Source organism: Ceratosolen solmsi, unplaced genomic scaffold (assembly GCF_000503995.2).
Source record: "Ceratosolen solmsi marchali unplaced genomic scaffold, CerSol_1.0 scaffold61, whole genome shotgun sequence".
NCBI classification, from domain to species: Eukaryota; Metazoa; Arthropoda; class Insecta; order Hymenoptera; family Agaonidae; genus Ceratosolen; species Ceratosolen solmsi.
In genome coordinates, this window is record NW_011948435.1 from 1,840,273 (window position 1) to 1,867,611 (window position 27,339).

Below are 27,339 nucleotides of genomic sequence, written 5' to 3' on the forward strand. Positions count from 1 at the left end.
ACTCTACAGTGCTGAATGCCAAGCCATCAACAACTCTACGATAATTTGATTCCGACTGTGTTATTCAATGTTACATCATTTGAGTCGATTGATTAAATTATCTATACGTCGTATTTAGTCTAAAAATTAACGAAATACCGGTGAATAAATACTGCTATTACATAAAGAAATGACTAGTAAGAGAGAGATAGTAAGAAAGTACTATCAATTATTATTGACGATATCTCGAATTGTCGCTTATAGAATTTCGTCCAACGCATCAATTATTTTACTAAATTATTAATCATAAATTTCGGTTTGCGACCACTCATAATAATGAAATATCCAGGCTAAGCTATCGTGCGCCATTAATTAAGATTAATAAATTAAACTGTTAATTAAATTTCATATAGAAAAATGCAAAAAAGGAATAGAGGATGATTGAATTAAAAATATGTCTGATGATCGTAAGTTATTCGATTGATATGAAAGTATATTTGCAAAAATGATAATAACTTTATATTTTATAAAGATGAACGTTTAATATGAAAATAATCGTAGAGTTGAGAAAATTGAAAATCATACTTTTATCGACTTACATTATTTCTCAATACGCAATAAACATTTCGTACATTTTTTTTTTTTACATTGAGTTATTCGAGGACTTAAAAGTAAGTTCGATAAAATCCACGAGATGTTCGTATCATTTGATTTATACGGATTAAAAAAAAAAAAAAAAAAAAAAAAAAAAAAAAAAAAAAAAAAAAAAAAAAAATGAAGAAATGAAAAAATTTTTTTTCCTTTATTACGATGAATATGAATTTGCGTGTAAATCAACCATTTCCAACTCCATGCATTATTAAAGATCAAAAGATAACATGTGAAAAATTAATAAAGGCGATAAGACAACAAAAAACTGTATAAACGAGGCATAACTACATTTCGTCAGAATCGACATTTTACCTGGAAAAAAACGGGCTTGACCTGTAAAATAATGAAGCCTGTATTATAAATCGCGCTTCTTTCTACCGATCTTTTTTTATTTTTATTTTTATGTTTCATCATTAAGACTACGATGTTGGCACGACCGTAATATTTAAATCCATCTTAATCATAGAATTGACATTTAAGAACGAAGCAACGAAAATTATCGTTAACGGGACTTTCCTTGCGAAAGCCGCGTACGCAGGCTCAAAAGACAAATTTTCAGCCGCGTTCAAATGTCATAGGATACGCACGTGTTCTTGACAGCTAATTTGAATATTCGATTCGTATTACTTGATTGCCTTGGAATGGGAATCTCGAGATATCGCATTTCAACATTACAACTAGAAGAAAAAAGGAACCCCGTATATCCCGCTTCGCCATCCTCCCCCTCCCCCCAAAATTAAAATCACGCTTCTTCGCGTTCCCCAACGCGCGACAAAAGTACTTAAGCATCCAGGGGGCACACGGCACGCGTCCACTGAAAAAAGGCCATTTTGCCTTTCGTGGTCGGAGGGCGAATGGCGAAGGATTTATTGATGGAGCGATGGGATGGGAAGGGTGTAGGTCGACCCTTCCGAGGGGCCGAATTAGCTCGTAAAGAGCGCGAGATCGGCATCGGGGTGTCCGCTTCGGTCACCGGGGCTCGAGCCTACCTTGGAGTTGTGCGCGAGAAGGAGGCGCACCCGACTGAGCTCCCGCTCGAGAAGAAGCTGCTGCTCTCTGTAGCGCTCGGCCTCCGCCGGATTACTGCGGCTGCAGCCCTGCATCTTGTGCCTGAGACCGCCCAGCGCCTTCTCCAGCAATTCCTGCGGCAAAATACGCATTCGGTTCTGGCACCTTAGAGAAACAGCTCCGTCGCGTCGACTCGTTATGCCGGTTTGTTCGAGATAATACAATCGTGCCTAATAGGCGTAGGGCAGGGTGGGGGTGGGTGGGGTGGGATGGGAGGATTTAATTTCCCGTATACAATCGTCGCTCGAGATTATTAAAAGGGCGTTCCTCTCGTTTGTCACTGCTGCACTGGTTGTCGTCCCGTCTATATCAACATCTACGGTCTCTGTTTTGGTTGTGATAAGTAAGAATGCGCGAGCCTAGCGGCACACTAAATTGTAAAGAAAGTTTTCTCTAATGAACGTGCAGTGATTTATAAATTACGTGATGGTATGTTTAATTTGATTTCAGCGACTTTACCAAACAGATATTGCTCTATTTAATTGAACGTGATAATGTTCGAAAAATCCATAACAAAAATATTGTTTACTTGTGGTGTTTTTTTTTTTTCATTGAAAAAGATCTAAGTATCGTCCATTGAAATATCTTTGGCTACGAGAAACATGCCGAACGTGAAAATACAATTATGCAAGACTTATAGGAGTAATAAGCATCCAAATGTAATTACACGAGTTCGCCAAACGTAAAAGTGTATGGCAATGCCAAGTATGTAAGTGACAAACCTTGTTCTGCTGAAGACTGTGAAGCGTTCCAGATTCCTCTTGAAGTAATTGGTCCAACTTGTAGAGCTGTTGCACCTTAGCCTGGGAACATTACAGAGAAAACTCACACTGTAACCGATTCAACGAGAAAGAATCCGAGAGCTATTATTCACTCATTTTGCCTGTTTTTTAACTTTTAGTTATTTTATTACGAGGTTAGCTGCATTTCTTGCCAGTGTAAGACCGAGGTTCTTCCGTTCCTCCTGCAATCGCTTTAATGCGGTTTGGTAGTAATTTTGCAATATTATTTCAATAATGTTTTTTATTTACGTAAAAAAAGTACTCGCTTATCTATATGTATTGGAGCCTCGTCGTTACTCCAACTAATTAAAACGAAGGAGCATTCGGATGATTTACTTGCGCTATGTATCAAATAATACATAAAGTAAAAACGTTCGTTTAGAATATCATACAAAGCTAAAGATTAAACTGTAAATGAAGTTTTCTACATTATAACGGAATTGTGCGCGATAGGTTAGTAGATAAAAGTTGGTAATTGGCAAACGTGTTTAACAATGGTGCAATGATAAAAAAAAAGCCTATAAAACATAATAAATTTTCAAAGTCATATGTCGCTAAAAATAAATTTATAATTTGTTTTAAGAATAATCTTAACGATGATTGAATTCATTGAATAATATTTAGATTTATTGTACGTCAACTGTCGTATTAAACGTACAAATGTGTTTTTCAACTTTCAAATTTTGAGTGCGAGAGATAATTCGAGTGGAAATAATTCTAGTCTACAACGAATTCGTATAGATAAAGTTTATTTTTAACCTCTATTATAATATTCATTATTCTATTTTTATATTTTTATGTGGAATAAGTTATTAATGCACTAATTCTTATCATTACCAATTTATCTCGTTCACTCGTTTTATATAAAATGGACTCATTTTCAAGGAAAATTCAAAGCTCCGTTAATAAAAATGTATATTCAAATATGCAGCTTTATTATATAGAAAAAATTATTTTTTCATTATACAAAATATATATATATATATATATATATATATATATATATATATATGCAATTGTTACAAACATTAAGAATTGAAATAAGTAGGTAATTTAAAAATATGTTAATTTGTGTGTGTGAGTGCGCGCGCGCGGGCGCACGTGGATCCGTGCGTGTATGTATGTAGTATATATTTATATATATATATATATATATAGATATATATATATATAATAGGTAGTAATCACATTGGTAAACTTATTAAAATGTTTTTAAAAAATATTACCATTGTATTCCTTTGTTAATTTTGAAACAAAACAAAATAAAAAAAAAATAAAAAAAATAAAAAAATCAAGTTGAAAGCTACTTGTATTAATTTTTAAAAACTTTTCGACTTTTATTCATTTATCAATGGTGAAGTCTATGAACATAAAAAGTTTGACTAACAATAGAAAATAAAAATTAATAGTTTGAAAAATGTTGAAATTCTTTTAAAGCCGACAATCATTATACAAAGTTACCATTCACACTAATAAAAAACGATTTTTAACGTACATTTTGTTCAATATTTAAAAAAAAAAAAAAAAAAAAAAAAAAAAAAAAAAAAAAAAAAAAAAAAAAAAAAAAAGTATATTTTTCATAATTTTGAATACCAATTGAATAATGACAGTTGAGTTCTGAAAGAGAATTTTTCTAAATTAAAAAAAGAAAGATTAAAAAACGTTTTTATTTTAATACACTAACTGTTTTTCTTTTAATATTGCAGTAAACATTATTACTGTTAAATTAGATTGTCAAATTTGAATTATATATGAAGAAATATTGATTTCCATGAAACCTTAAGTAATTTTTTGGATAATAAATATATTATGCATATAAATAAGTAATCTAATGATAAATTCTATATTTAATGGGAAATCAATTCAGGACTTTGATTTAATAATAATACCATTTCTTTTATAGATTAAAAAATTGGTCTGTAATCGAAAAAATATCAAATATGAAATTAATTTATGTTTAATATGTTAAATGCATGAATTTTTCATACATCGGTGTAAAAATATTTTACTTTAATGTCGTAGACATTGAAATTCTTAAATATTAGTTAAATCTAGGGAGCGATATATTCATTCGGAATATATTAATTATAAATATAATAATTTTGTTGTTTATGCTGGAAACGATTTGATTTTTATGATTAATATAAAATATAGGATATTTCTTCTTTCCTCGTTTGCTGTCCTTCTTACTTTTTTTTTTGTTTTTTTTTTGTTTTTTTTTTGTTTTTTTTTTGTTTTTTTTTTGTTTTTTTTTTGTTTTTTTTTTGTTTTTTTTTTGTTTTTTTTTTGTTTTTTTTTTGTTTTTTTTTGTTTTTTTTTGTTTATTAATCATGGCATTATTTATAGTATTTTAAGTAAGGACAATATAAAGTAGAGTATTGATTTTCAATGTTAAAACGATAAAATTGGCGATAATTAAATTAAAATACTTTTTTATATATACTACCGAATGTTTTATATTCCATGATGATTGTTGAGTAATTTGGATGACCTTTATGCTATTTTGCTTTTCATTTATTCGAGATAATTTGTACTTTCTCTCTACGGAATTTGCCTAATTGAAAAGACACGCAAGCCAAATAAGTAAGTAATGCCATTGTTGTTAATGCTGCAGTAAACTAAAAAAGCATTAAAAGCTAATGTAAATTTGACGCGAGGACATGTGACGTCAACGCAAAAAATTTAAAAGAAAAAAAAAAGCGCACATATGATAGTTTAAATTTATTGTTTTAAGTTTGCTTCAATAACTTGGTAATATGACGAGGCCTACTAACATTTCACTTTAATTTAAAAAATAAAACGGTTGTTGTTTTTTTTGTTCTTTTGTTTTGTTTTTCTTTTCTTTTCTCGGCAAGGCGCGATGCCTAAGCAATATCATATGCAATTCCCGTAAAGCTCTCCCCTCTCGGGACACTTTCCCAATATAATATTCATCGTAGTGGGAGGATAGTCTGCTTGGATAGGGCTGCTTGAACGACGGTTGCAGCAGTCAAAAGATGAAGTGGCGAAAAGTCGGTCTCGGCAATTCTATATCTATATATTACATTACAACCGCGAGAGAATCCGGTTAAGACGATGCTCTAGCGACATATAACTAGTCTTGAGCTACTACCCCTCCCCCTTCCTCCTCCTTCCCCTCTCCTCATCCATCATCTTCTCTTCTTCCTGTCTCGGAACGATCACCTAGACGTCGGATTCTGCCATCCGATACTCGCACACTCGGGAGACTCGCAACTGTTTAGTTATGCACGACCAGGAGGAGTGACGCACTTCTAACTACGCGTCTATTGTAGAGACGATAGGAGCGAGAGATCGAGGGGACTGCGTGTACGTTCGCGTATGCGTGCGCGTACACACGCACACAGAGAGAGAGAGAGAGAGAGAGAGAGAGTGTGTGTGTGCGTGTGCGTGTGTGTGTGCGTGCGTGCGTGCGTGCGTGCGTGCGCGCGCGCGCGCGTGTGCGTTTGTGCGTGTGTGCGCGTGTATGCGTGTAACAGCTACGATTAACGGGATGGAACAATCGAGCCTCCGTCTTTATCATTTTCGCAGCAATACTGTGATAGCGCTTATCGTTCTCACTGTCTAATATGGAGAATGAACAAGACGGGCGTGTTAAAGGCACATCAGATCTCGGAAAGATTAGTTTCTCCTCTCTCCAACGTTCCGAAGAATGTCATTATGATTGCTTATCACGAGAATTGCGAATTAATATGGGCCGCCCACTCACACTCTAAGCAACATCAAAATTTCAATATTTTTAGAAATTATTTCGAACACGCAGCCACTGACAATCCTAATGCTCGAACAATTGTACATAGAATATAGTGTATTTAAGAAACAATGTTGTCGTACGTTGTTAATTATAAATTATGGGCCTCAAAATCGTAAAATCATCGACTAAGATGTGGTGTAATAGGAGCAGATTACCGTGTCAACGCCAAATAAATTAGCGCTGATTTATATTCGGCATTATATTCTATTTTAGCGTAGGACATTGGTGTTGCAAGATATATAGCAATAATTTCATAAAAGAAAGTCTTTGTGCGTGATGAAATTTAGATCTTTTAATATATGTTGGGATTTTCTTTGCTTTTAGTTTCAATACAGAATACGTAAAAGCGAGCGTTTACTTATACAACTAAAACCCTGTCTCATTTTAGTTTTTTCTTCTTTATGGATTTTCATTAGCAAAATGGAATCTCTCATGCTCGCATTGAGATTCAAAGTCTATGAAAGATATTCGAACGAAATATATCTCATTGTAAAGTCAAATATAAGTTATATTTTTTATTTCGATTTATATTTATAATCTATAATACTCTATGGTGTATTGTTGACCATATGAGACTTTACGAGATTTTAAAATGGAATACTTAGTACTTTGTATTTTTCTTCACAATGCTTCTGATTAACGTCGCATTTAGAGATTTATCAAACAATAATATTCCGTAGAAAGTACAAGTAGCTTAAACTATCGTAAATATAATATAGAATGTTAAAGTATATTCTGTGGAAAGACGAAAAAAGTTTTTGTTGTAACTTTTTGCAAAGTCTTTTGCTTCGATGCGAAATTGATCGATAGACGTGGAGTGCTATCAAAGTTTTTATTAAATTTTGGATTAAACCACTGCTTTTGACACTTTGATAATTTATAATATCAGTCATATCTCTATTAATTTAAATTTTTTTTTCTTCAGAATTTTATATTTGATAAAGCGCAGCGTCGAGCATCGAAAGATAAGCAAAACTTGAAAATTATCCAACAATAGCACAGAGGCGTAACAAGAGAGATATTTATACAGAATTTTTAGTTTATCCAATGCACATAATTACGCAATCCCTTCATTTCCTCATAACGCAATTTTAAGAATTTTAAGAAAAGATAAAAGAAAAGAAAACAAAATAATACAAGATGGGCCTCGGGATAGGAGGGCCAGTAGAAGCCGACGTAAGCCTCAAGTTCATTCCTTTTCCGGGCACGAAAAGCCCTGGACAATTAGGGTGCGAGTGCGAAAGCATGAGAATTACAAAAAATAGGAAAAGCTATCTTACCTGAAGCTGTCCGTGATCGGGGCTGAGTCTGTCCCAGTCGCGTCGCTCTTCTGCGAGGAGCCGCTGTTCCTGGAAGCCGCTGTTCCTGGACACGCTGGTTGAACTCGAGCCGGTCCCGATGATCCCTAGCCCCCTCCGGCATTAGGTCGTATCGGGACCCGAAGAGGCTCCCTGTGCTCAAGCCGTTCGCCTTGTTGCAGTTGTAGAGCGAGCCCAGCTTAACCATGTTGTCGACGAGGTTAACGAGCGGCTTGCCCTTCTCGTACTGAAACAAGACAAATAGCTCGCGTTACAACTTTTTTCCGGCTGCTCAGGTACACAGTTTGCCGCTACCGAACCCTTTAATCTCTTGTTTTGTTACTCGCTCCCCCACTTTTCACTGAAGATGAAAATTTACTTTAAAAGCTATTATAACGTGTAGGTACGTTGAATATAAATTTCGAGATCATAACCGCATTGTTATTCGTAATGAATAATCGAATGTATGTAAAATCGCTAATCATCGAGTGTTAAGCGTCGTAATGTAATGCATTCGTTCGCACGTCCGCCATTTATTTCGTTGTATTAGGTTGTTCATGTATTAGGTTGATAAAATATAAGTTAGATATATAGACTGTCGTGCCTATAATTTGGCGTAAGTGAATTCACAGATCGCGTGAAATCGTTAATTGAATTTCACAATATATATATGTGTGTGTGTGTGTGTGTGTATGTATGTGTGCGTGTGCGTGCGTGCGTGCGTGCGTGCGTGTGTGCGTGTGCGTGTGTGCGTGTGCGTGCGTGTGTGTGTGTGTTTGTGTGTTTGTTTGTTTGTTTGTTTGTTTGTTTGTTTGTTTGTTTGTTTGTTTGTATGTATATACATGTAAGGCAAATAGTGGGCTAAAGATTCAAATTTAGCTGAAAGTAATGTCGTCGCAAAACCCCGGAGCAATCGATTCCAACAAAACTTTACGGCTAACGCATCTGCGGCTTTCGCATGAAAACCCAATGAAATAATTCTTGGACGTCCGATCAATAGCACAAGTTTACAGTGGTAATGAAGAAACACTAGTTTGCATTGAGTTTGCTAACTTTTAACTCGTGGTCTTATTATACAATACACCAAAGTTACGAGATTTTTTTTTGCTTCTCTACTTAGGAAGTGCGAGAAGCTGTCCGAGAAAGTAATCCGCAATCTTTCAAGCTCAAAGGATATGAATTTAACCGACGTGTTTGCTTGGATGACGTTGGGCATATCCAGCCGCGCGTAATAACTCCTCTGTCGTTAGTCGATATTTTTGACAGTAAGTTACGAAAAAAAGTCGGCTTATGACGTATCTACAGTCAGGCATGCTAAATCTTATGAATCGACAAAATATATCAATATGTTCTTGCTCGTTACAATCCATTACTTACATATACGATTCTTTTCATCTATTCACGTGCGAAATATTTCATTTTGAGTATGCATACTACTTAATTAATATTATTCATTATATGTAGTTGTAATGGGAATTAATAAGTAATCGATTATAAAGTGGTGATATTCAATTATTTTAAATAGTTTTCCTAATTATAATTGTATCGCATGAATTAATCTATCCGTCTCTCTAATCCGTATAAACAGTAAAAGCAGACAGCTAAATTTAATTTTAAAACATACAAGCAATTACCCAGCGCTGTTTAATTTCAATTTATTTATTTATCTTTCTTATTAATCAGTAAAAATGTCACTTAAGCCGTTAATTAATGACCTTAATTTCGTTGTTATTGTTAATACTAATCGTAGTATTTATCAAATAGTTTACTTTTATTGTAAAACCAATGCCAATAATTTCAATTCAGTAACGAATAAAACGAAGCAGATCTATAACTAATTATAATTATATTACGATAATTTATCGTATAAATATTGTAGAGAACTTGCAAAGTCGTTTTAAACTAATAACATTGATATCAAAATTATTAGAAAATATAATTATTTTTTATGCTAGTATACTGAATTTTTATTTTTCATTTCTCGACATTCCACATTAATATATAAAACTTTTTTTTTTGTAATCGCGTATTAGCATTTTTTTCTTCCTACCTTTCACGTTTTTTTATTCTTAAAAGTTGAAAGCAAAAATAAAACACCAACATAAATACATATGAATAAATTCTATTATTATAAATATTATTTCAAATTTTTATTAAGAATACTGTTATTTCGATACAAGTATTAATGATTATTAAAGTAGAATTATGTAGTAATGTAAAATTGTCAATAATGTGACATTTAAATATCATAGTTAGTGAAATTCAATTTAAATCGAATGAGTTTTAATTAATTTTTAATTGCTAAAATTGAATTTGAAATATTAATAAAAGTAATAGGCAATTGAAACAACAATCTTTTTAATTAAAGATTCTTAAGCAACGTAGATTAAATATTTTTTATCAAATTTTCTTTTTTAATACTTTACAGCTTAATTTTTCTTCTCGCATGTCTCATTAAATGTAAAACGATATTAAAATCTTCCAAATTTAATTCATTTAAAAATCTTGGGCTTTATCCGAAGTATTTGCAATGTAACATTCAAAAGTCTCTTTTAAATATAAATTTGATTTGCATAGACGAGGATAAACTGTTCGTTCACTAATTTTGAAATAATGTAATTTTGAATGATGTGAAAGCGAGAGGTGGCTATAGTTACAAAATACAAAAAACTAATGTTGTACCTGCTTCTCAAGGTCCATAAGGTGCTTCTTCAGTTCCTCCAGTTTCTGTAAGTTTTCCAATCGTCTTGGCGTGTCCAGTTCCACCAATCTAGCCTACGAAGCCAAAGAAAATCAGTTCGAGTCAGTGCACGTTGTGTCTGTCAAATCGCAAAGAGCCCCAACGTTATCGGCTCGCATCAAAATTTGCCGTATGTCTTTAATTAACGTGCCTATGTGTACTAACGTACATACGATTACATAAATGTGTTGTTAGTAAATATGAGCGTGCACTCGTTCCTCCAAATTTTCCCCTACACCCACCCACACCTCATTAAAAAAAAAAAAAAAAAAAAAAAAAAAAAACCTCCATTATATACATTTACATTTGCATTAGGCTTTTTGTCTTCGGCTACGCGTTATTTTTCTTGTTCAACAGCTCTAAGCATCAAGGCGAAAATTCATTCACTTTTTTTCTCACAATATCTGACCTACGCGTACGTTATGCGATGCACGCAATCTCGTGACAATGTCTAGCAGGGACGGGAAACTAAAAAAAAAAAAGAAATTGTCTAATCGCTTAATAAAAATAGAGAAAAGAGCTATTAAGATATCTTTAGATATAGATGGTAGGTCGTCGATAGGTAATACGAAAGCTCATTGGCGCGACAATGAGACAAAAGATCGAAAGTATACCGCTCGAAAAATAAAGCTCTGCCGGCAGCTTGAAATAGTTGCGAGGCCACGACGCACAGACTCTGGACTGGCGATCGATGCTGGGTAGACGGCTGATGTCCAGGACTCGCGAGATCGAGCTTTTCCCACAGCGGCCGTAACGGACGTGGCGAGCTCCCAACTACCACGGCAACGTCGACACGACGACTGCCGGGACGAGATTTGAGATCGCGGGCCGCGCTCCGTCGCCGCGAGGAGGAAAAACGAGCGGCGACGCGAGACGTATTTTTTACTCGACGAGCCTACGGACTCACGCGAGCTCAGCTGAATCTCATAGCGCGCGTTCAGCTACTATTACGCCGCTGCGCTCCCGATTCGTCGAACGGGCCCTGCATGATCGCCGAGTCGGCCCCCTGCGGCCCGATCATAATGCTCCGTGTATCACAAAATCCGAGGTGCTGCGCTAGTCGAGGACGGTCACTGGCCTCCCGGTAACTTTTCTGTACTCCCCCCTTCGCCCCTAATCAGACATCCCAACGTAATAACAATGCCCGTTGTGCTGGGACTGACCATCTACACACCCCACCCACCCACCCACCGACCCTCATTCGCTCACTCACCCTACACTCCATCATCACTCCGCCATAACTCCGCCATAACTCCGCCAAGCCAAGGCTAATACTAGGGATATTCGGGACTACGTGGATGTACGAAGAAAGAACTGGCAATTAAATTTCCCCAGGGGCGTCTAAAAATAAGGATGAGGAGAAGTGACGGCGCTGGGCCCGACCGACGCTGTCTCTACGGCCCGACTCGAGCGTTTAAATAACGCCAAAAGAGAAAGCAGGAATAAGGAGAGTTGGGGAGGAAGGTAATAAGTCCGTAGTGCCGGAGAAAAGCCAACGGTCGGGACTTCGGCCGACTTCGTGCCCGCAGAAGCGGCGAATTAATCGGATCTTTTGTTGCTCCCTTTGCGCTACGTCTGTATCACCTCCCGAGGCCTGCTAATGCCAATGGACGGATGCGAAAAGAAACGAGAATAAAAGAGAAAGAACATGAAAGATGAAAAAAAGATAAAAAGAAATATAGACCGGCGAAGGATTATTAGTAATTAGACGGCAAGGGGCATCGCTCCCACCCATCCTACCACTAATATTATTTTCCCGTGGCTTACAACGAATTTGGCCATTTCTCCGCTGCGCTTCAATAATTATGGATTATAAAACAAAAACGGAAACAAAAAGTGTTTGGTGACTGTAAATGAGAGAAAGATAGAGAGGATGGTGATTGTAATTAAATCGAATGAGAAATCCGATGGAGCGCGTTGCGGGTTAATCGCTTATGGAAATTCCATCGCGGGAGTATACCATTTACGCGGGATTATTTTTTACGCTTAGTCGAAGAAGTTGCGCGTGAAAAAAGAAAATCGCGCTTAGCGTTTGCGACGTAAGATATTTATTTTGCAAAAGGATAGTAGATTAGAAGAGCGCAGCGTATTTCTAATCAAATACATCCCGAGGTAAAATGGTTCATCAAGGCCGGCTAAGTGGATTTATCAAAGTTCTCGTTTGGATAAGTAGAGGATAATTTATGGAATCTTGGATGCATTTTATTTTATAACGTATGGGCAAAATTATGGGCACGTACAAGGTGTTCAAGGTGTTATATTTTTCAGGAAATGAGCATTGGAAGCGAGAGGAGCAGAGCTATTCGAGTCATTCTAAATCATCGAGTATTAATTATAAGCAATTTCTTTGTATTTAAGCCCAGAGATCTATCGCATGCAATAGTTATTGTATTATTTATCAAGCAGACTATTATATAATACAAGACATAGAATTGTAAAATCTAGAACCTGTTAAAAATAAACCAAAAAAAAACCAAACAAAAAAAAAATAGAAGAAAAGTATAAACATTGTACGCTACATTAACTTATTAGCACTTAAATTACTTATTAATAACTAGAGAGCAATAATCGAAAATTAGGAAAACGAAACTATAGCTTATGTATATATATATATATATATATATATATATATATATATGGAACCTTCACCAAAGCGTTCAATCCTCATTGATTCCAAATACCTGTTCAAGAGAGCAAAATAGCATATCAATAGGCAAAAAATATTCAAAATTTAAAGCAATGAGAAATGTATAAATTTAAGGAACGGGTTAGTTATTTGTATAAAAACAAAAAAAAAAAACAGTGTAAAATCCATTGTATCCCAAGTATTTCAATACATTCTTATAAGAAAGTATTTTGCTTGTACTAAAAACGAATAGCTTCTATATAATAACGTAATCGTAGTGTTTAATACCGTACAAGAGAGAAAATTCTAATGTTGAAATGTTTTATTAAAATACGTAGTATGTTTTTTTTTCTTTATTATCGTAAGTCTGTGCAAATTGTAGAAGCATCGATGAATAATAGATGAGAAACCAATATTAGCAAGAATCGAATGGTTGCGAATAACTTTTCATTTGTATATCTCAAAGAAAAAAAAGAAAAAGTATTGTTGAAAATTCACGCGTTCAACATAAATTTCATAATAAATATGATTGATTGTACATTACTTTTCTTTTTTTTTTTTTTTTTTTTTTTTTTTTTTTGCATAAAATTGAAATGTAAAAGATAGCCAATATCTTCTGTAATTTTATACCGACAATAAAGTGACCGGAATTCGGAATTGAGTTCGGTGACAAAAATAATATAATCTAAGGTGCAGCGAAAGATCTTTAATTCTTGCGCTAAATGAAAATTGGCCATTACTCTCTAAATCTATCGTTAAAGCTATTAAGTTCTTTCTCTACAAAAACAGAATCACTTCTACGATAAAAAGATAAGAAAATTTAACGAAAAGCGTATTCAAGCAATGCCAAACACGTATATTGAAAACTACTATTTAAAGAGTAAGCGGTATAAAAAGCGAATTATTCGTACATGGAAGTACATGGAATGTAATAGGCCGAACAGTTGTTTACTTTAATTAGATAACCAGAATTTAATGGATCGAATTGAAAATAATTTTTGAAACAGAATTTGTTCACTACACGGGCTAAATCAAACTGGCATTTATCGTTAAAGTACACCGCTAGCCTTTATAAAAATCTCAAATTCGCCAAATTTCGTGTTTGAATTGAAATTCGATATTGAAATATTTGAAAATTATAATAATTTAGAGTAGAAAGCTAGAATAGCTGCGTCGAATTATAATCTTTTTTAATGAAGATGAATTCCACCGAATAGAAAGGGGCATCGATTGCGAGATCTCCGCGAATTCAAATTGACATTAGATAGACAAAAACAAAAAACAAAAACAAAAAATAAATAAAAAAAAAAATGTCTTACCAAGCGAAAAAAGGAGCCTTAATTTAACTAATCGCTAATTAAACTAATTTACTGATCCACAATTAATTTACACAGGCCTCGATTCATCATCATTGGATTTAAAAGCTCAATTATCCGTCCCAGTTCCTTAAATATCAAGCTCGAGGCAATGGATCCTACGCTGCCTTACGCGTAACGGGGCGTCGCGACGCGAGCGAGAGCCAACGAGCCCCAGTGCCGTAGAACCGGGCGTGCCGGAAGCTGGAGTCCCAGCAGATCTCGGCGACGGGAGCTCGTGCGCCGCGACTGAGGGAGGGGGAGTCGGGAGATAAGACGGCGAGAGGGTCGGGTCGATAATATAGGGCGTGGATGTCTGTGGACCTGTGCCTCGATCTCCATGTGGCATGTTTCCATGGCCTTGCATAGGGTCGCGCTCTGTCTGCGCAGCTGAATGAGCAGCAGGACGAGCTCCTCGTGGGTCCTGCCCAGCAGCTCGCCGGCCGACACCTGCACCAGGTCGCTACCACCGCCGACGGCGACGACGCCACCGCCGCCACCGCTGCTGCTGCTGCTCGAGGGTCGCCCGATACTCCTCCGGCTGCTCGACTGGCTCTGCGGGTTTCATGCAAACGACTTTCTTAATGCGAGCGCCTCGCTATCGGCCCACTCTTCGGGGATGCTGCCTCCAGCCCTCCTTCGGGCCCTCGATCTCGCTCTGCATATCGGCTGCCATTGGGCGTAGAGGACGTGGATCGAGAGACAGAGACAGAGAGAGAGAGAGAGAGAGAGAGAGAGAGAGAGAGAGAGATTGCTAGTGTGTTTGTGTGTAAAAAGTGCGACAGTGAAAGTATCAATTTGATCCTAGCGAGAGGTTGGAGGGGGGAGACCACATCGTCGGGAGATCGAGAGAGCTTCGCAATAAACTTTTATTTGCCGGATGCTTGTAATTATTCATGAGAGATGGTTTTCTATGTAAGTAGCGAACCGTATCTACGGACAGTGAGAGTATGGCAATTTTTTTTATTTTACTCTAACGGCGACACTTTTTGTTTTTTACTCGAAGCATATGTGTGCACTTGTAAGGAGGAGAACACTGCCAATTAATAAATACTACTGTTTGTTAAGCCTCTCTACTTTCGTTAAAAACGAGAACTGTGGACAAAATCATGCCATCATTAGATTTGCTTAAATGTGAAAGCCATGCATGTATGCATGAATCCATGACTAATAAGTTCCAGATAATTACGCACACTGTAATCATACTACCTTAAAATTTTAAATTTCACCAAGAATCTGCATCGGACATTCTTTCTAAAGCAATTCGCTCGACGAGATATTTTTTAATTCACTCTTGTCCTTGAACGGTAAGGTAGAAGGGCGATAATGCGACTTAACGTACATCGGTTAATGCAAATTACGCCAAATTTGACAAAAGCTCCGTTAATGAATGCATTGCGAGGTTCGCGAACTGTAAATCGAGCAGTGCTCGACAAAAGTATGTACTAGTAGCAGCAAAAATGTCCCATGAAAACCGCGTTTAGATTTGGGCAGATCTGCTTACAAGCTTCTGCAAAAGCTTCTTTGCGCTTTTGTATTTTAAGCTTGGTTAAGGGGATATGCAAATGCGAGCTTCATGAATGCCCCACTAACAATGTATTCCCATACGGCTTACATTAAAACATTAGTTATTTATATTCGGAGTATGAATTCATTGTCTTCTTTAATTTTGGCCAATGATGGCTCGTGTGATGTGAAATTTCAATAAAAATATATCGATAATATTATATAAAAATTAGATTTATTATTATGTTTCTTATGTTACGAACAAAAAAAGAAAGAAGAAAAAAATAAAAATAGGGAGAAAAAAAAGGGAAAAAAGTAGAAACGCTCCATCTAAATATATATATATATATATATATATATATATATATATATATATCATTAACCTAAAAAATTATGCGAATTATAATATGAGCGTAAATAATTAAACGATATAGGTTTACGATCTATAATACGATCAGGAAAATGCGAAGACCAACGAAAGCCATTCATAAATGTAGTGTCAACGCACGCAGATTGCGTGGTAAAGGTTGCATCGAGTTGCATATTTCCATTATACGCGTAAACAATTACAAATCACAACGAATCACTTTGGATAATAACGTTAATAGCAAATGATTTTTTTATTCAAGTGCAATGGAACTTATTGAAATTGTCAACGGTATTTTTATCTCCACATGTCGCACATAATTATTTTCCATCTTTCATCCTATTTAGTCGCAAATCACATAACCTGTTTTATTTATTTATCCATTATAATTCACTGCAACAGTTATTGCCGATGCAATGAAGAATAATAATATTATTCGTAGTAATCAAACAAAAACCTAATTTTGTACTTAACGTTTTAAGTGTATGATTTGCTTCACATTTATAGCGCTTCGTAGTTGCTCTACTCTGCCAAAATAAATAAGGAAAATCATTTTAATTGTTATTGACTTTAAATACTTCATAGAATTTCACATAATTTTCAAATATTTCTTTCGGATTTATGCGAATGAATGAATAATTGATTGTAGTGTAAGTTTTTGTATATCAGCCTTTTGAAATCACTACGATTATTAATTATCAATCCCATTAGTATTCACATTAAAGCTAAAATTTATTTTGATTTATAATGTCCGATGCCGAGATTAGTGAATCATTTCAGAATTCAACAAATACTCACTATTATTTAATTGCAAACGTCATGAGCATTCATTGGAAAATCATTGGTCAAATTATAAATACTTTACTAAACACTCAGCAGACGAGAATAGCATCTCTAACTTTATTTAATGCATTAACTTGAACTGTCGTTCGTTCCTCTATCCCATAAAAGTATGAATCTTTAGCGTTGCAATACTAAATTATAATAGCAAATATATAATAATTGACGTATTAAAAAATTGTGACACCAGCCGATTATAAATGTTTAATCGCAGTTTTCAAAAAAAAAAAAAAAAAAAAAAAAAATTATCAATATAAATTATTTCAATCGTTTGTAAAGAATCACTCTCTCTCTCTCCCTCTCTCTCTCTCTCTCTCTCTCTTTTCTTTCTCTGTATTTATTCATTCGTTTATTAATAATTTATATCAATTCATAAATACTTTAGTTGGCTGCATTCTTCAGATATACAAGTATGTTAAAAGAAATCACTCGATACTTAAAACGATTACAGGAAAATAAAGACTTGAAGATTTTAAGACTGAAAGCTTAAGGATAAATTGCGAATAAAAGCCGTCTTTCTGTAAGCTAAGCCGATAAAATAAAACTGTTGTTTTAACTTTCAAATTTGTACAAGTTCTTACGGAGAGTTCGAATTCACTGAAGTTTAGCAGATGTTTATCTTCTTTCAATGACTTCAAAAATACGTTTGGCATATAAGAACGTTGCAAAGTAAGAAATAGATAGGCACAAAATCGCACAGAAATCACGGATTATCGGCGAGTTGTAAAAATCATGAGGCAATAGTAATGGCCGATGGAGGTGCGCCCGGCACAGCCGAAAAATAACAGAAAAATATACAACCAACGGCATATAGAGGCAGCATTGCCAATAGTTGAAGTGAAAATGATTTCTCAGGCATTGACCGACTCCTTGATTACTTGATAGGAAATAAATAAATAATTGTACTTTATGGAAAGTTGACTTATCCCGAGGCATTCATAAAACAATTCGCTGTTGTATGAAAAACACCTCAACAACCATTATCAATGAATATATTGAAATAGTCATGTCGATTTTTCCACGGTCTAATGATTATTTCTCAGTACACACTCAAGCCAGAAGTAGAACCACGAAGGAACATGATCACCATTGCAATCATATTGTCGTGACAAGTTCTTTTTTTTATTTATTTATTTATTTTTTTTTTTTTTTTATTTTTTTTTTTATAAACACAATATGAAATTACATATGATTATATGAAATTCATACGTATCCAACTAGAGTGAAAAAAATCAGTTAAAATTTCTAAAGTTTGCTTAACGAACAAACAAATAATCCGGCAACTCTGTAATAAAGAGACAATAAATAGCCTTCCTACGATATAATGTATTTAGGGACTTAACGAGCCAAGTTTAACAATAATTTTCTCCAGTTACCCCCATCACTTTTAACATTTTAATAATTTGCTCCAAACTTTTCCTTACGTATCGTTCTCATTAAGACATATTGTTTGCTCGTTCTAAATGGCATTATTTTAACTAGGATCGATCTTAAAGTGAGACTCTTAAACTTTATAATGCACAAAGCTCAAACTACAAAGCACAAATTCCTATTTCGAAAATGCCCAACATTCTGCAGCCATCAAAGCCCTGAAAAAGGCATCAGCACCTTGCAGAGCGCAATAAAACCCAAAAGCCATCAACGAGAAACTACATACGTTTGCCCTTTACGCGAAGAAAAGTACTTTATGTACGAGCGCACTAGAGCGGAAGCTTATAAACACTCCCGAGCAGGAGGCCAAGTTTTTCCAAAAAGTACGACGTATTAGCACGCGCACAACTCGCTCCATTACGATGCGCGAACGACGTTGCGCAGTAGCAACAGAAATCCGAATTATTCCGAAAAAATAAAGTGCCTTCTGGCAATGTAATTATCAATAATCTACAACGATTTCGCGACGATTTCACGGTAAAATAATGGATTTTATCTTCTTAAGACCTCGCGATAAAAAAAAAATAATAATAAAAAAAATGTTCATTATATATATATATATATATATATATATATATATATATAAAGTGTGTGTCTGTAAAATAACAACCGCCGATTGTAATAATACGACTTAACGTACGTATTTTCAAAGGGAAAATAAAAATAATATGAGAAACACGTTGAAGCGGAAATTTTTAAACTTAAAAGATAAGAGCATAAGAAAATCGATTCCGACCTTAACCGCGTAACGTACATTATTGCGATTATTATTCAATTAGTTGTATAGCGTATAGTATACTACTACTGCTGCTGCTGTTGTTGCTACTACTACCACTACTACCACGGCTACTTCTACTACTGCTGCTATTACTATCACCACGACAACTGCTGCTCTTGTTGCTACTACTGCTACTGCTACTACTGCTACTACTACTACTACTACTACTACTACTACTACTACTACTACTACTACTACTACTACTACTACTACTACTACTACTACTACTACTACTACTACTACTACTACTACTACTACTACTACTACTACTACTACTACTACTACTACTACTACTACTACTACTACTACTACTACTACTACTACTACTACTACTACTACTACTACTACTACTACTACTACTACTACTACTACTATTATTATCACTACTATATTATATTATATATTAACAGTATCAACTTTTTGCATTAATAACGAAGAGTTTATTTGTAAAAACTAGGTAATAAACTTTCTTCTAAAAATTCATTTGTATTATTACCGAATGTTTTTTAACGGTTTTTTATCACATTAAAATTTTTAAAAGTTTCACAAATACTCGAAAAAATGATTATTGTATTAAGCATCGAGATTTTAAGGTCGCGAGTAACAATAATATAGTAAAATACAAAAATATTGCTATTATATTAGATGAAAATTTTTTATATCACTCTTTTCATTTATTAGACATAAAAGTCCGTTGAAAATAATGTAATAGGTATTTATTGCTGATAATGAAAATTGTGGAAAAATATTGCATCGAAGCTGCACTTATTTTCCTTCATGAACTTTCACGCGATAAACTTAGATATAAAAGCTTGATAAAATAAAACTCATTTATAAATCTCTATAAAATGTATTTGAAATACTTTACATCGTATCTACATTCTTTAAAATATTTCGTTATTAAAGGCGTGTAATAAACGCCATTATCTACAATATCGATAGAAATGTCAAAACTTATTTTCATTATGATTTGTCAATAAATACTGAATAATTACATTCAATGACAATTTATATAAAACGTTCGTTTAATGTCGCAAAAGTCAGTTGCAATTGAATACCATCGCCACATTAATATCATATTTCTCGAATAATTTCATATATTAAATATCAAAATTACAACACTATGCCAACATTATGTTAAGGGGACTATGTAATTCTATAACTAAAAATGTTTATAATACTTAACGCAATTACGACTACGAATCCACCATCAATTCTACAATATCAATTTAACTAATTTGCAAAGTTACAATTCACAAGCCCCTAAGTGTATTCTCCCAAAACAACCAATGCCCGCTTCTTTTGCTCTGCTGTCTTTTTCTACTACGACAAACAATTACGAAACTTACCAACGCCCCCGCCAAAGAATTTAAATTATTCATGTATACGTATTTTTGTACAATCATACTTTGGACAATACAATGGTATTTCGAGTGCCATTGGAACTCCATTAAAAAGCAACGTAACAGTACATTAACTCGCCATTTTTTCTTCTTCTTTACATTTACAAGTCGAATATTTGCGAATATTTTCGAATATTTTCCTCAACTAGATTATCTCCTTCATTTCCATTATCACATTTACTACAGATTATCGGATACCGCCACACTATGCCTCCGCTATGCCGCCGCTCTGCCGCCGCTCTGCCGCCGTTATTATGGAGCCGACTAATGCCGAAAAATCCGTTGCTTTTCCCTGTGCCGAGCGAAACCGCTCCTCTCTTACCTAGCATTCGAGTGCAAAAGAGCACGGCTTATGTTAACAACGTCATAAGCTCCGAGTAGTACCTGAGATGCGAATCCCACTCGGACGCTCAAGCAACAACAGCGCCATTAAAATAAACTAAAGAAGCTCGAGATAAGAGCATTTATCGTTGCGCGTCCAATGAACATCGGCATCGGTCCGTGGCGGTGGCGGTGGCGGTGGCGGTGGCGGTGGCGGTAGCGGTAGCGGTGGCGGTGGCGGTAGCCGCGGCGTCAGTGCCCTTGCAAAGTCAACTAATTTACTTATATTACGGAAGGAAGCGAGGAGACACGAGTAACGTACCCAGGACTTGCGGATAAAAGGATGTACTCACTGGAGGAAGCTCCGGCTGGCGGCGTCCGTGAGTCCTGCACACGAAAACAAGGGAGTTGCGCCGGCGTGGGTGAGGAGGCGCGGGATCGCGCAGCACTGCGGACGCTGCGGATGCCTCGGACTCGCTCGGGCTTCGGGTTCCGCGCTCTTGGTTTATGTAAAAAGGCCGAGCCGCCGAGACGCCGCACCTCTCACTCGGGCCTCTCTCTCGCGCGCACGTGCACAGCCCCAGGAGCGGCTCCGAGGCGGCACGGGCCCTCGGCCTACCTCCTCCGTCTCACCCCCGCTCGCCGGCCCCTAACCCTTCGAGTAACGCGACCAGTTCCTCCCTTTTTGCCCGTGCTGCCCCACCACCGTAGCTGCCCAGCAGCGCAATTGCGCTCGCTCATTTACTCTTACTGCGCTGCCGTCGAGTCGCGCTTCCTCTTCCTCCTCTTCGCCGATGCCTCCTGCTCTTTTCTCCGCTCGCTCCTTTCCCTTTCCTCTTTGTTCTTTTAGTTCCCAATGGGGGACCCCCGCCCCCGCCACACGGCGACACTGCATTGCCGATCCCATCGGCGTTCGCTAAATTCGTGCCCCTTGTACTCGTACTCCTACGCCTCATCGGTGTATTACGTGTTCCGCGTACCGTACATTTGACAAGCAATTGGCCTTGAGCATTCGTTGTTCGCTATATACGCGATACATCCGATTCGCATCATGTTTTTTTACTTTTTGTTTTTCCGTTGAAATTATATCGCCAACAGCTATCGCGCCACTTCTTCAATTATCTGCTTTATTAAACATTTATAAAGAGTCAAAAACTTTTTCTCTTACTTTTAAAGATTACGTACGTTACTTCTCTTGCCTCCTTGCATCTTCGATTTTCCCTTTTTTGAACCTCTATGTATCTTTTTTTGTTTCTAAAGCAGATAATACGGTTGGAGGAATCTTGTAAGCCATTGCCTTATGTATTTTTGCCCTCGATAAAGGTTTCCATACAAATATCTGATCGCATTCCATTTTCTTTCCTTATTCTCTTCTCTTCTCATTCTCTCTCTCTCTCTCTCTCCCTTCTTTTCCATTTCCAAAGCGAACGTTAACTTTCTCTTCACTTCTTACTCTTACCCCCCCCCCCCCCAGTCTCTACTCTCTCTCTCTCTCTCTCTCTATCTCTCTCTATATCTCTCTGTCTCTCTCTCTGTACCTCGCTTTCCCTTATTTCACTTGCATTCCTTTATTTATTCTATTTGCTCTATTATTCGTATCTCACGCAATGATTAATCGACTAAAGTTTTGATATTGAAACATTAATTTTAAATAATTGCAATGTCTTATGAATTCATTATTAAACGATGTACGGATTCTAGATTCACGTATTATTGAAGTTAGAATTTCGTTAAGACTTCCGGACTTACAAGTATAAGTCTTTCTTTTTCTTCATTTTACCTAACACAATTTTCTAACGCTTTTTACACAAAATCTACAAATTTATAGATACAATAAAGTAAAGTCACTATTACAATTACCACACATGCAAAATATAAGCTTATTTATAATTCCCTCGCAATCGTGCTTTCGATATTTATAATTTTAAACCATTTTTTTCTCTCTTCTCTTTCGGCAAAATTTATAGCTATAAAACACTCATTTACAAAAAGTATGAAGTAGCGATTATTATAGATTAATGAAAATTCTATCAAAGATACAATTAACAATTCTAATTTCTTCTTATCTTATTTAATTGTATGCTACAAATGATAAATTATTTATACTTGTATCGTCGGATTATAAATGAAAATTAATATAGTAATTTGTACTAGCGAGCCGGTAAATCTATATTTACTTGCATGCATACATGCCCGTGCAGGACGCGATTTTAGTTAGTGAAAAATTTTGACAAGCCGTTAAATTATTATACTTGTTTATAAAATATAGGACAAATAGACGCAAAGGTAATTGAAACTAATACCCAACCACATATATCAACCATTGACCATTACAGATCGAATGACCCACAATTATTGATTTTTTTATACCCTGTATTTGTTATACATCTGTTGAATTCAGAGTCACATTTCAGAAATGTAATTCAAGTAATACGTATGAAAAACAAAAAAAAAAAGGAAAAAAAAAAGGAGAAAAAGAAAGAAAAAATGCCCATTCGTTGTATGGAGAGTAAGCGTGAAAAGTATGGACATATTAAAATTAATAACGCTAATAACGGCCGCAGCAATACCAAATTCACATTAAAAAAAAAAATTGTAAAACGCCATTTATATAAATCAATGACAAAAACAATAAATTTATTAATTGTCGCATTAAATAATGTTGCATTTGAATGATTTACGGTAATGTGACATGTGTAGTACACAACTGGGGAATAGCCGCGTTCGGAATATTCATACACCAATTTACCGAGCAAACTTGGCGGGCCGTCGCGTATTAATAAACTAAGACCGATAATTATCGTCGTGGTCACGGTACCATCGAGGAGGCGGAACTCAAAGGAATTAGCCTTGTAAGAAAAACGGGCGCCGAAAGAGAGGGCCACGAAGCCGAAAAATCAATTTTCAATCGGATGATATGCGGATGCTGGACCGGCGGATGTATGCGCGAGGTGCGGGACGTCGTGGCATTACGGAGTGCCTTGGGTGGAGTGATTGTAGGTCGGCGAGGTGAGGGGAGTGTACGGGAGGGTGGGTGACGACGGATTGGTTGAGTGGGACGGGAGAGAGGAGTAGGAGGAATCGGCGATCGGGGCACGGGAGGGCAACAATACGGCGATGGTGTAGACGGCACAGATAGACGCGAAAACCAGTCCGAGGGTCGGAGCCCTTTGGGCTGGCAGGATCAAGGCTGCCCGCTTGCCAATTGGCCTCTGATCCTCTTTCGCCCGTGCCCACATCCCATACGACAGAGATGCGATCGTGATGGCCGCACACCGACGTTCTACCGACATGTGTAAAATAATTAGCATAAGTATTTGGGAGGACTAGAGGTGGCATTACAATTATCCGAGGAGTGTACACATTATCTGGGTCAATCCAGATTATAGTCAACGAGCTGCCTTATCCAATCGAATATTGCCATCGATGTCCCTCACTTTTATATTCAAATCTAATCCGTCCTAGTGCGTCTCGTCATTTTCTTCCTCCTTAGGTTGCTTAAATCGAACGCCAAACTAACGGTATCCACAGCTCCAATTATTAAATGCGTCAATCGGTTAATAGTTTTTCCAAGCAGAAACGCCCTCTTCGCTTCACGCTGCAATGCTCGTGATTATTATTATTTGTGATTATTGTCATTGCCGTTGGCAATTTTAATTGCTAATCAATATTAATTAGTCGAGCTCCTTAGAGGTGATACTTTAGTTTTTTAAATTATTTTTACCGGCTTGCACCGCTTATGCCATTCCACTTTTCCTACTCGCTCTACCCCTTAGTCATGGAAAATATGTAATTTATAGTAGTACAAGTTTTTTTTTTTTTTTTATTTATTTATTTTTTTTTTAATAGTCATTGGTTAAAGGTGAAACACGAAAATTTATTATCTATTTCTATGCTGTGGATAATAAAGCCCAATATTCTCGTAATTTCCCATTAAAATTTGAAAACTGTACTTTATATGGAGTGAATTCAGCTCGTGAATTGTTGCCCAAAATTCACAGCTAAATATAATCAGCAATGAATGCATAAATTCAAACGAAGATTGGAAATTTAATGTCAAAGTTATCCTCGCAATGATATGAAACATTTTTCTTTTAAGACGAAACTTAAATATATTATCCAATGCATGGATTTTCATCTAAATTCGTCTTATTGGATTAGCTATACGAAATTTATATAATCTAATGAAATACGGGCATTCGTCTCTTTATAAACACAATATAACAATTTAATGAGATGTAGGAAGGATTATAATTATAAGTAATGTAGTTTGCACGATGGAAAATAAACAGAAATACATGAGATTTAATTAATCATGTTAAATTATACATGTATTGTAGAAGAATCTCTTAAGTTAATATTAATTGTATTCAAAAATAAGAAAAATCAAATCAGATAAGCTTTTTGGCTATATACCGATAAGAAATTGATTGGAGTGAAGGGACTGTCTGTCGTACGATTATTGCACTCTTAAATTCGTGACCGATGAGATATTAAGATATTAGCATAAATTTTCAGATTAACGACAATCATTATCATGACTCCGATAAGCGATGGCAGTTGGAATTAGTTGTCGAATGATACTGGGACGTGTTGGTAGTGAGCCGACTTAGCCAGTAGACAAGTGTCAGGATGACAGCGTGAACGGCAAAAACGAGGAGGTCTCCCGGAGCTCCTTCCTACGCTCGCGCTGCCACGGCTCTACTTTACGTCACGAAAGCTCGCTGCTGGGCACGGAAAGCTGATGAAAAAGCACGTTACGGGACACGCCCGCATCCGAAATTCATCTGACATAACGACTTCCGCGTACGATACGTCACTCGAAAATGCTCATGATCGTTCGAGGTAATCGCTGCTTACGATGCTTACGATCCAGGCTCTTTACGACTGAAGTACGCAACAATGTACTACGCCCTTTTATAAAATTCTACACAAGATGGCATCGAATGTTCTCGCGTTAACGATACTCCTTTCACTTTTTAAGAAACCAAGAAAATACTTGATCGACATAAATAGCAACAGCTGGTAATGGCGTTGAGTGTGATATTAATTTTCTTCTCCAATTATCTACTGCACACCGGCCAATGAAACACGTCGAAGACAAAATTCTATTGGCAGCTGAATAATAATGTCGCTTGTTTCTAGTGCAATGCAGATTCGTATTGCCTAAGAATTCGGAAATGATCGTTATTTATTTAATAAATGAGCACGAGTTAAGCATTTCAATATCTATCCACATGCACTTTCTATATAATTATTAAATCGAAGCTGAATATTGTTTAATCTTGAATTTCGGCGATTCACAAATTCGTATATTTGCAATTTAGTATCCGAGAATTTTTAACACAATGTTTTAATACATTGAAAAAGAATTTTATAATATATCTCTGCCTTTTTAATTTAACAACAATAACACCGATTTGAGCCAAAAGCAAAAGCAAAAGCAAAAGCAAAAGCAAAAGCAAACAAAAACTAAGTAGTAGCGAAAATATTTAATGGATTAGAAAATAAGTTACAATTATTTCTCGTAATATAAGGGCAAAAATTTCAGCCAATAATATATTTTACAAATGATAAAAATAGTTCCCCCGTAAAGGAATAAGATAAAATAGTCGTTTAAATTCCCGTGTCCTTATTTGCATCATTCCTTATTTGCCAAAAATCTAATTAAAAAATTTGCCTTTATTGTGTATGTTTTCTGAAATTTTCACAAAATCAAAGAAAAGGGCAGAAAATAACATTCAAGACATTTCGAAAAGTTTTAAAGATTCTGGACTTTTCGAGTGATAAAAAAGCTAAAGGTGCGCGCGACATCCTTAGACATTTTCTTGCAAGTTGACAACGTTTTTTCCTTGTCCAAAAGGAATAAAGCGTAGCTACATTTGGAGTCTGGAACCTTTCTTTTCATATATCTGTGCCATTCTTTTCGTGCTTTGCTTACTGTTGTTCGCTCATTCTTATCTGTTCGTTCCACTACTATTCCCCTCCCACACCCCGCCCGCCCATCCACCACCGACCCCGCCGTTATTCCCTATATTTTGTTCCTTCCCAAGCTTCGAGCTTTCAGTGTGTTTCCTATCCCTCGCTCACTGTTAAACGCACACACGTGAATTATTCTCGAGAACGAGGCGCGAATTCGATGGATTTCGAGGAGTCAGATTGAAGCTGAAAACCGGTTGAGAGCTCAACTCATACGCGGAGAATTCAATGGGTGAGCGATAGAGATGAGAGCATCCAGCTCCAATGGCGATATTTTTAATCCTCGTATCATAATCCGCGTTATGGTTTTGTCTCTCACTTTATTTATCTACGGGAGAAGCTACTGAAATAGCCCCGAGTTGAACATAATTTTATCATAATATTTTCTCAATAAAGTATAATTGAGTTTTTTTTTTTTTTTTTTTTTTTTTTTTTAAAATTTT

General features: G+C 35.9%; 1 protein-coding gene across 1 annotated transcript in view; it reads right to left on the bottom strand.

The window, feature by feature from the left end:
• LOC105364980 (nuclear factor of activated T-cells 5) overlaps positions 1 to 27,339 on the bottom strand; it is a 47,959-nt gene that overhangs the window by 13,870 nt on the left and 6,750 nt on the right. Inside the window, exons 4-9 of the mRNA XM_011503025.1 lie at positions 14,596 to 14,826; positions 10,233 to 10,325; positions 7,691 to 7,797; positions 7,533 to 7,626; positions 2,421 to 2,501; positions 1,620 to 1,772 (exon numbers count right to left, since the gene is read on the bottom strand). Coding sequence (XP_011501327.1) covers positions 1,620 to 1,772; positions 2,421 to 2,501; positions 7,533 to 7,626; positions 7,691 to 7,797; positions 10,233 to 10,325; positions 14,596 to 14,826 — 759 coding nt within the window. The remainder of the gene's footprint in view (positions 1 to 1,619; positions 1,773 to 2,420; positions 2,502 to 7,532; positions 7,627 to 7,690; positions 7,798 to 10,232; positions 10,326 to 14,595; positions 14,827 to 27,339) is intronic.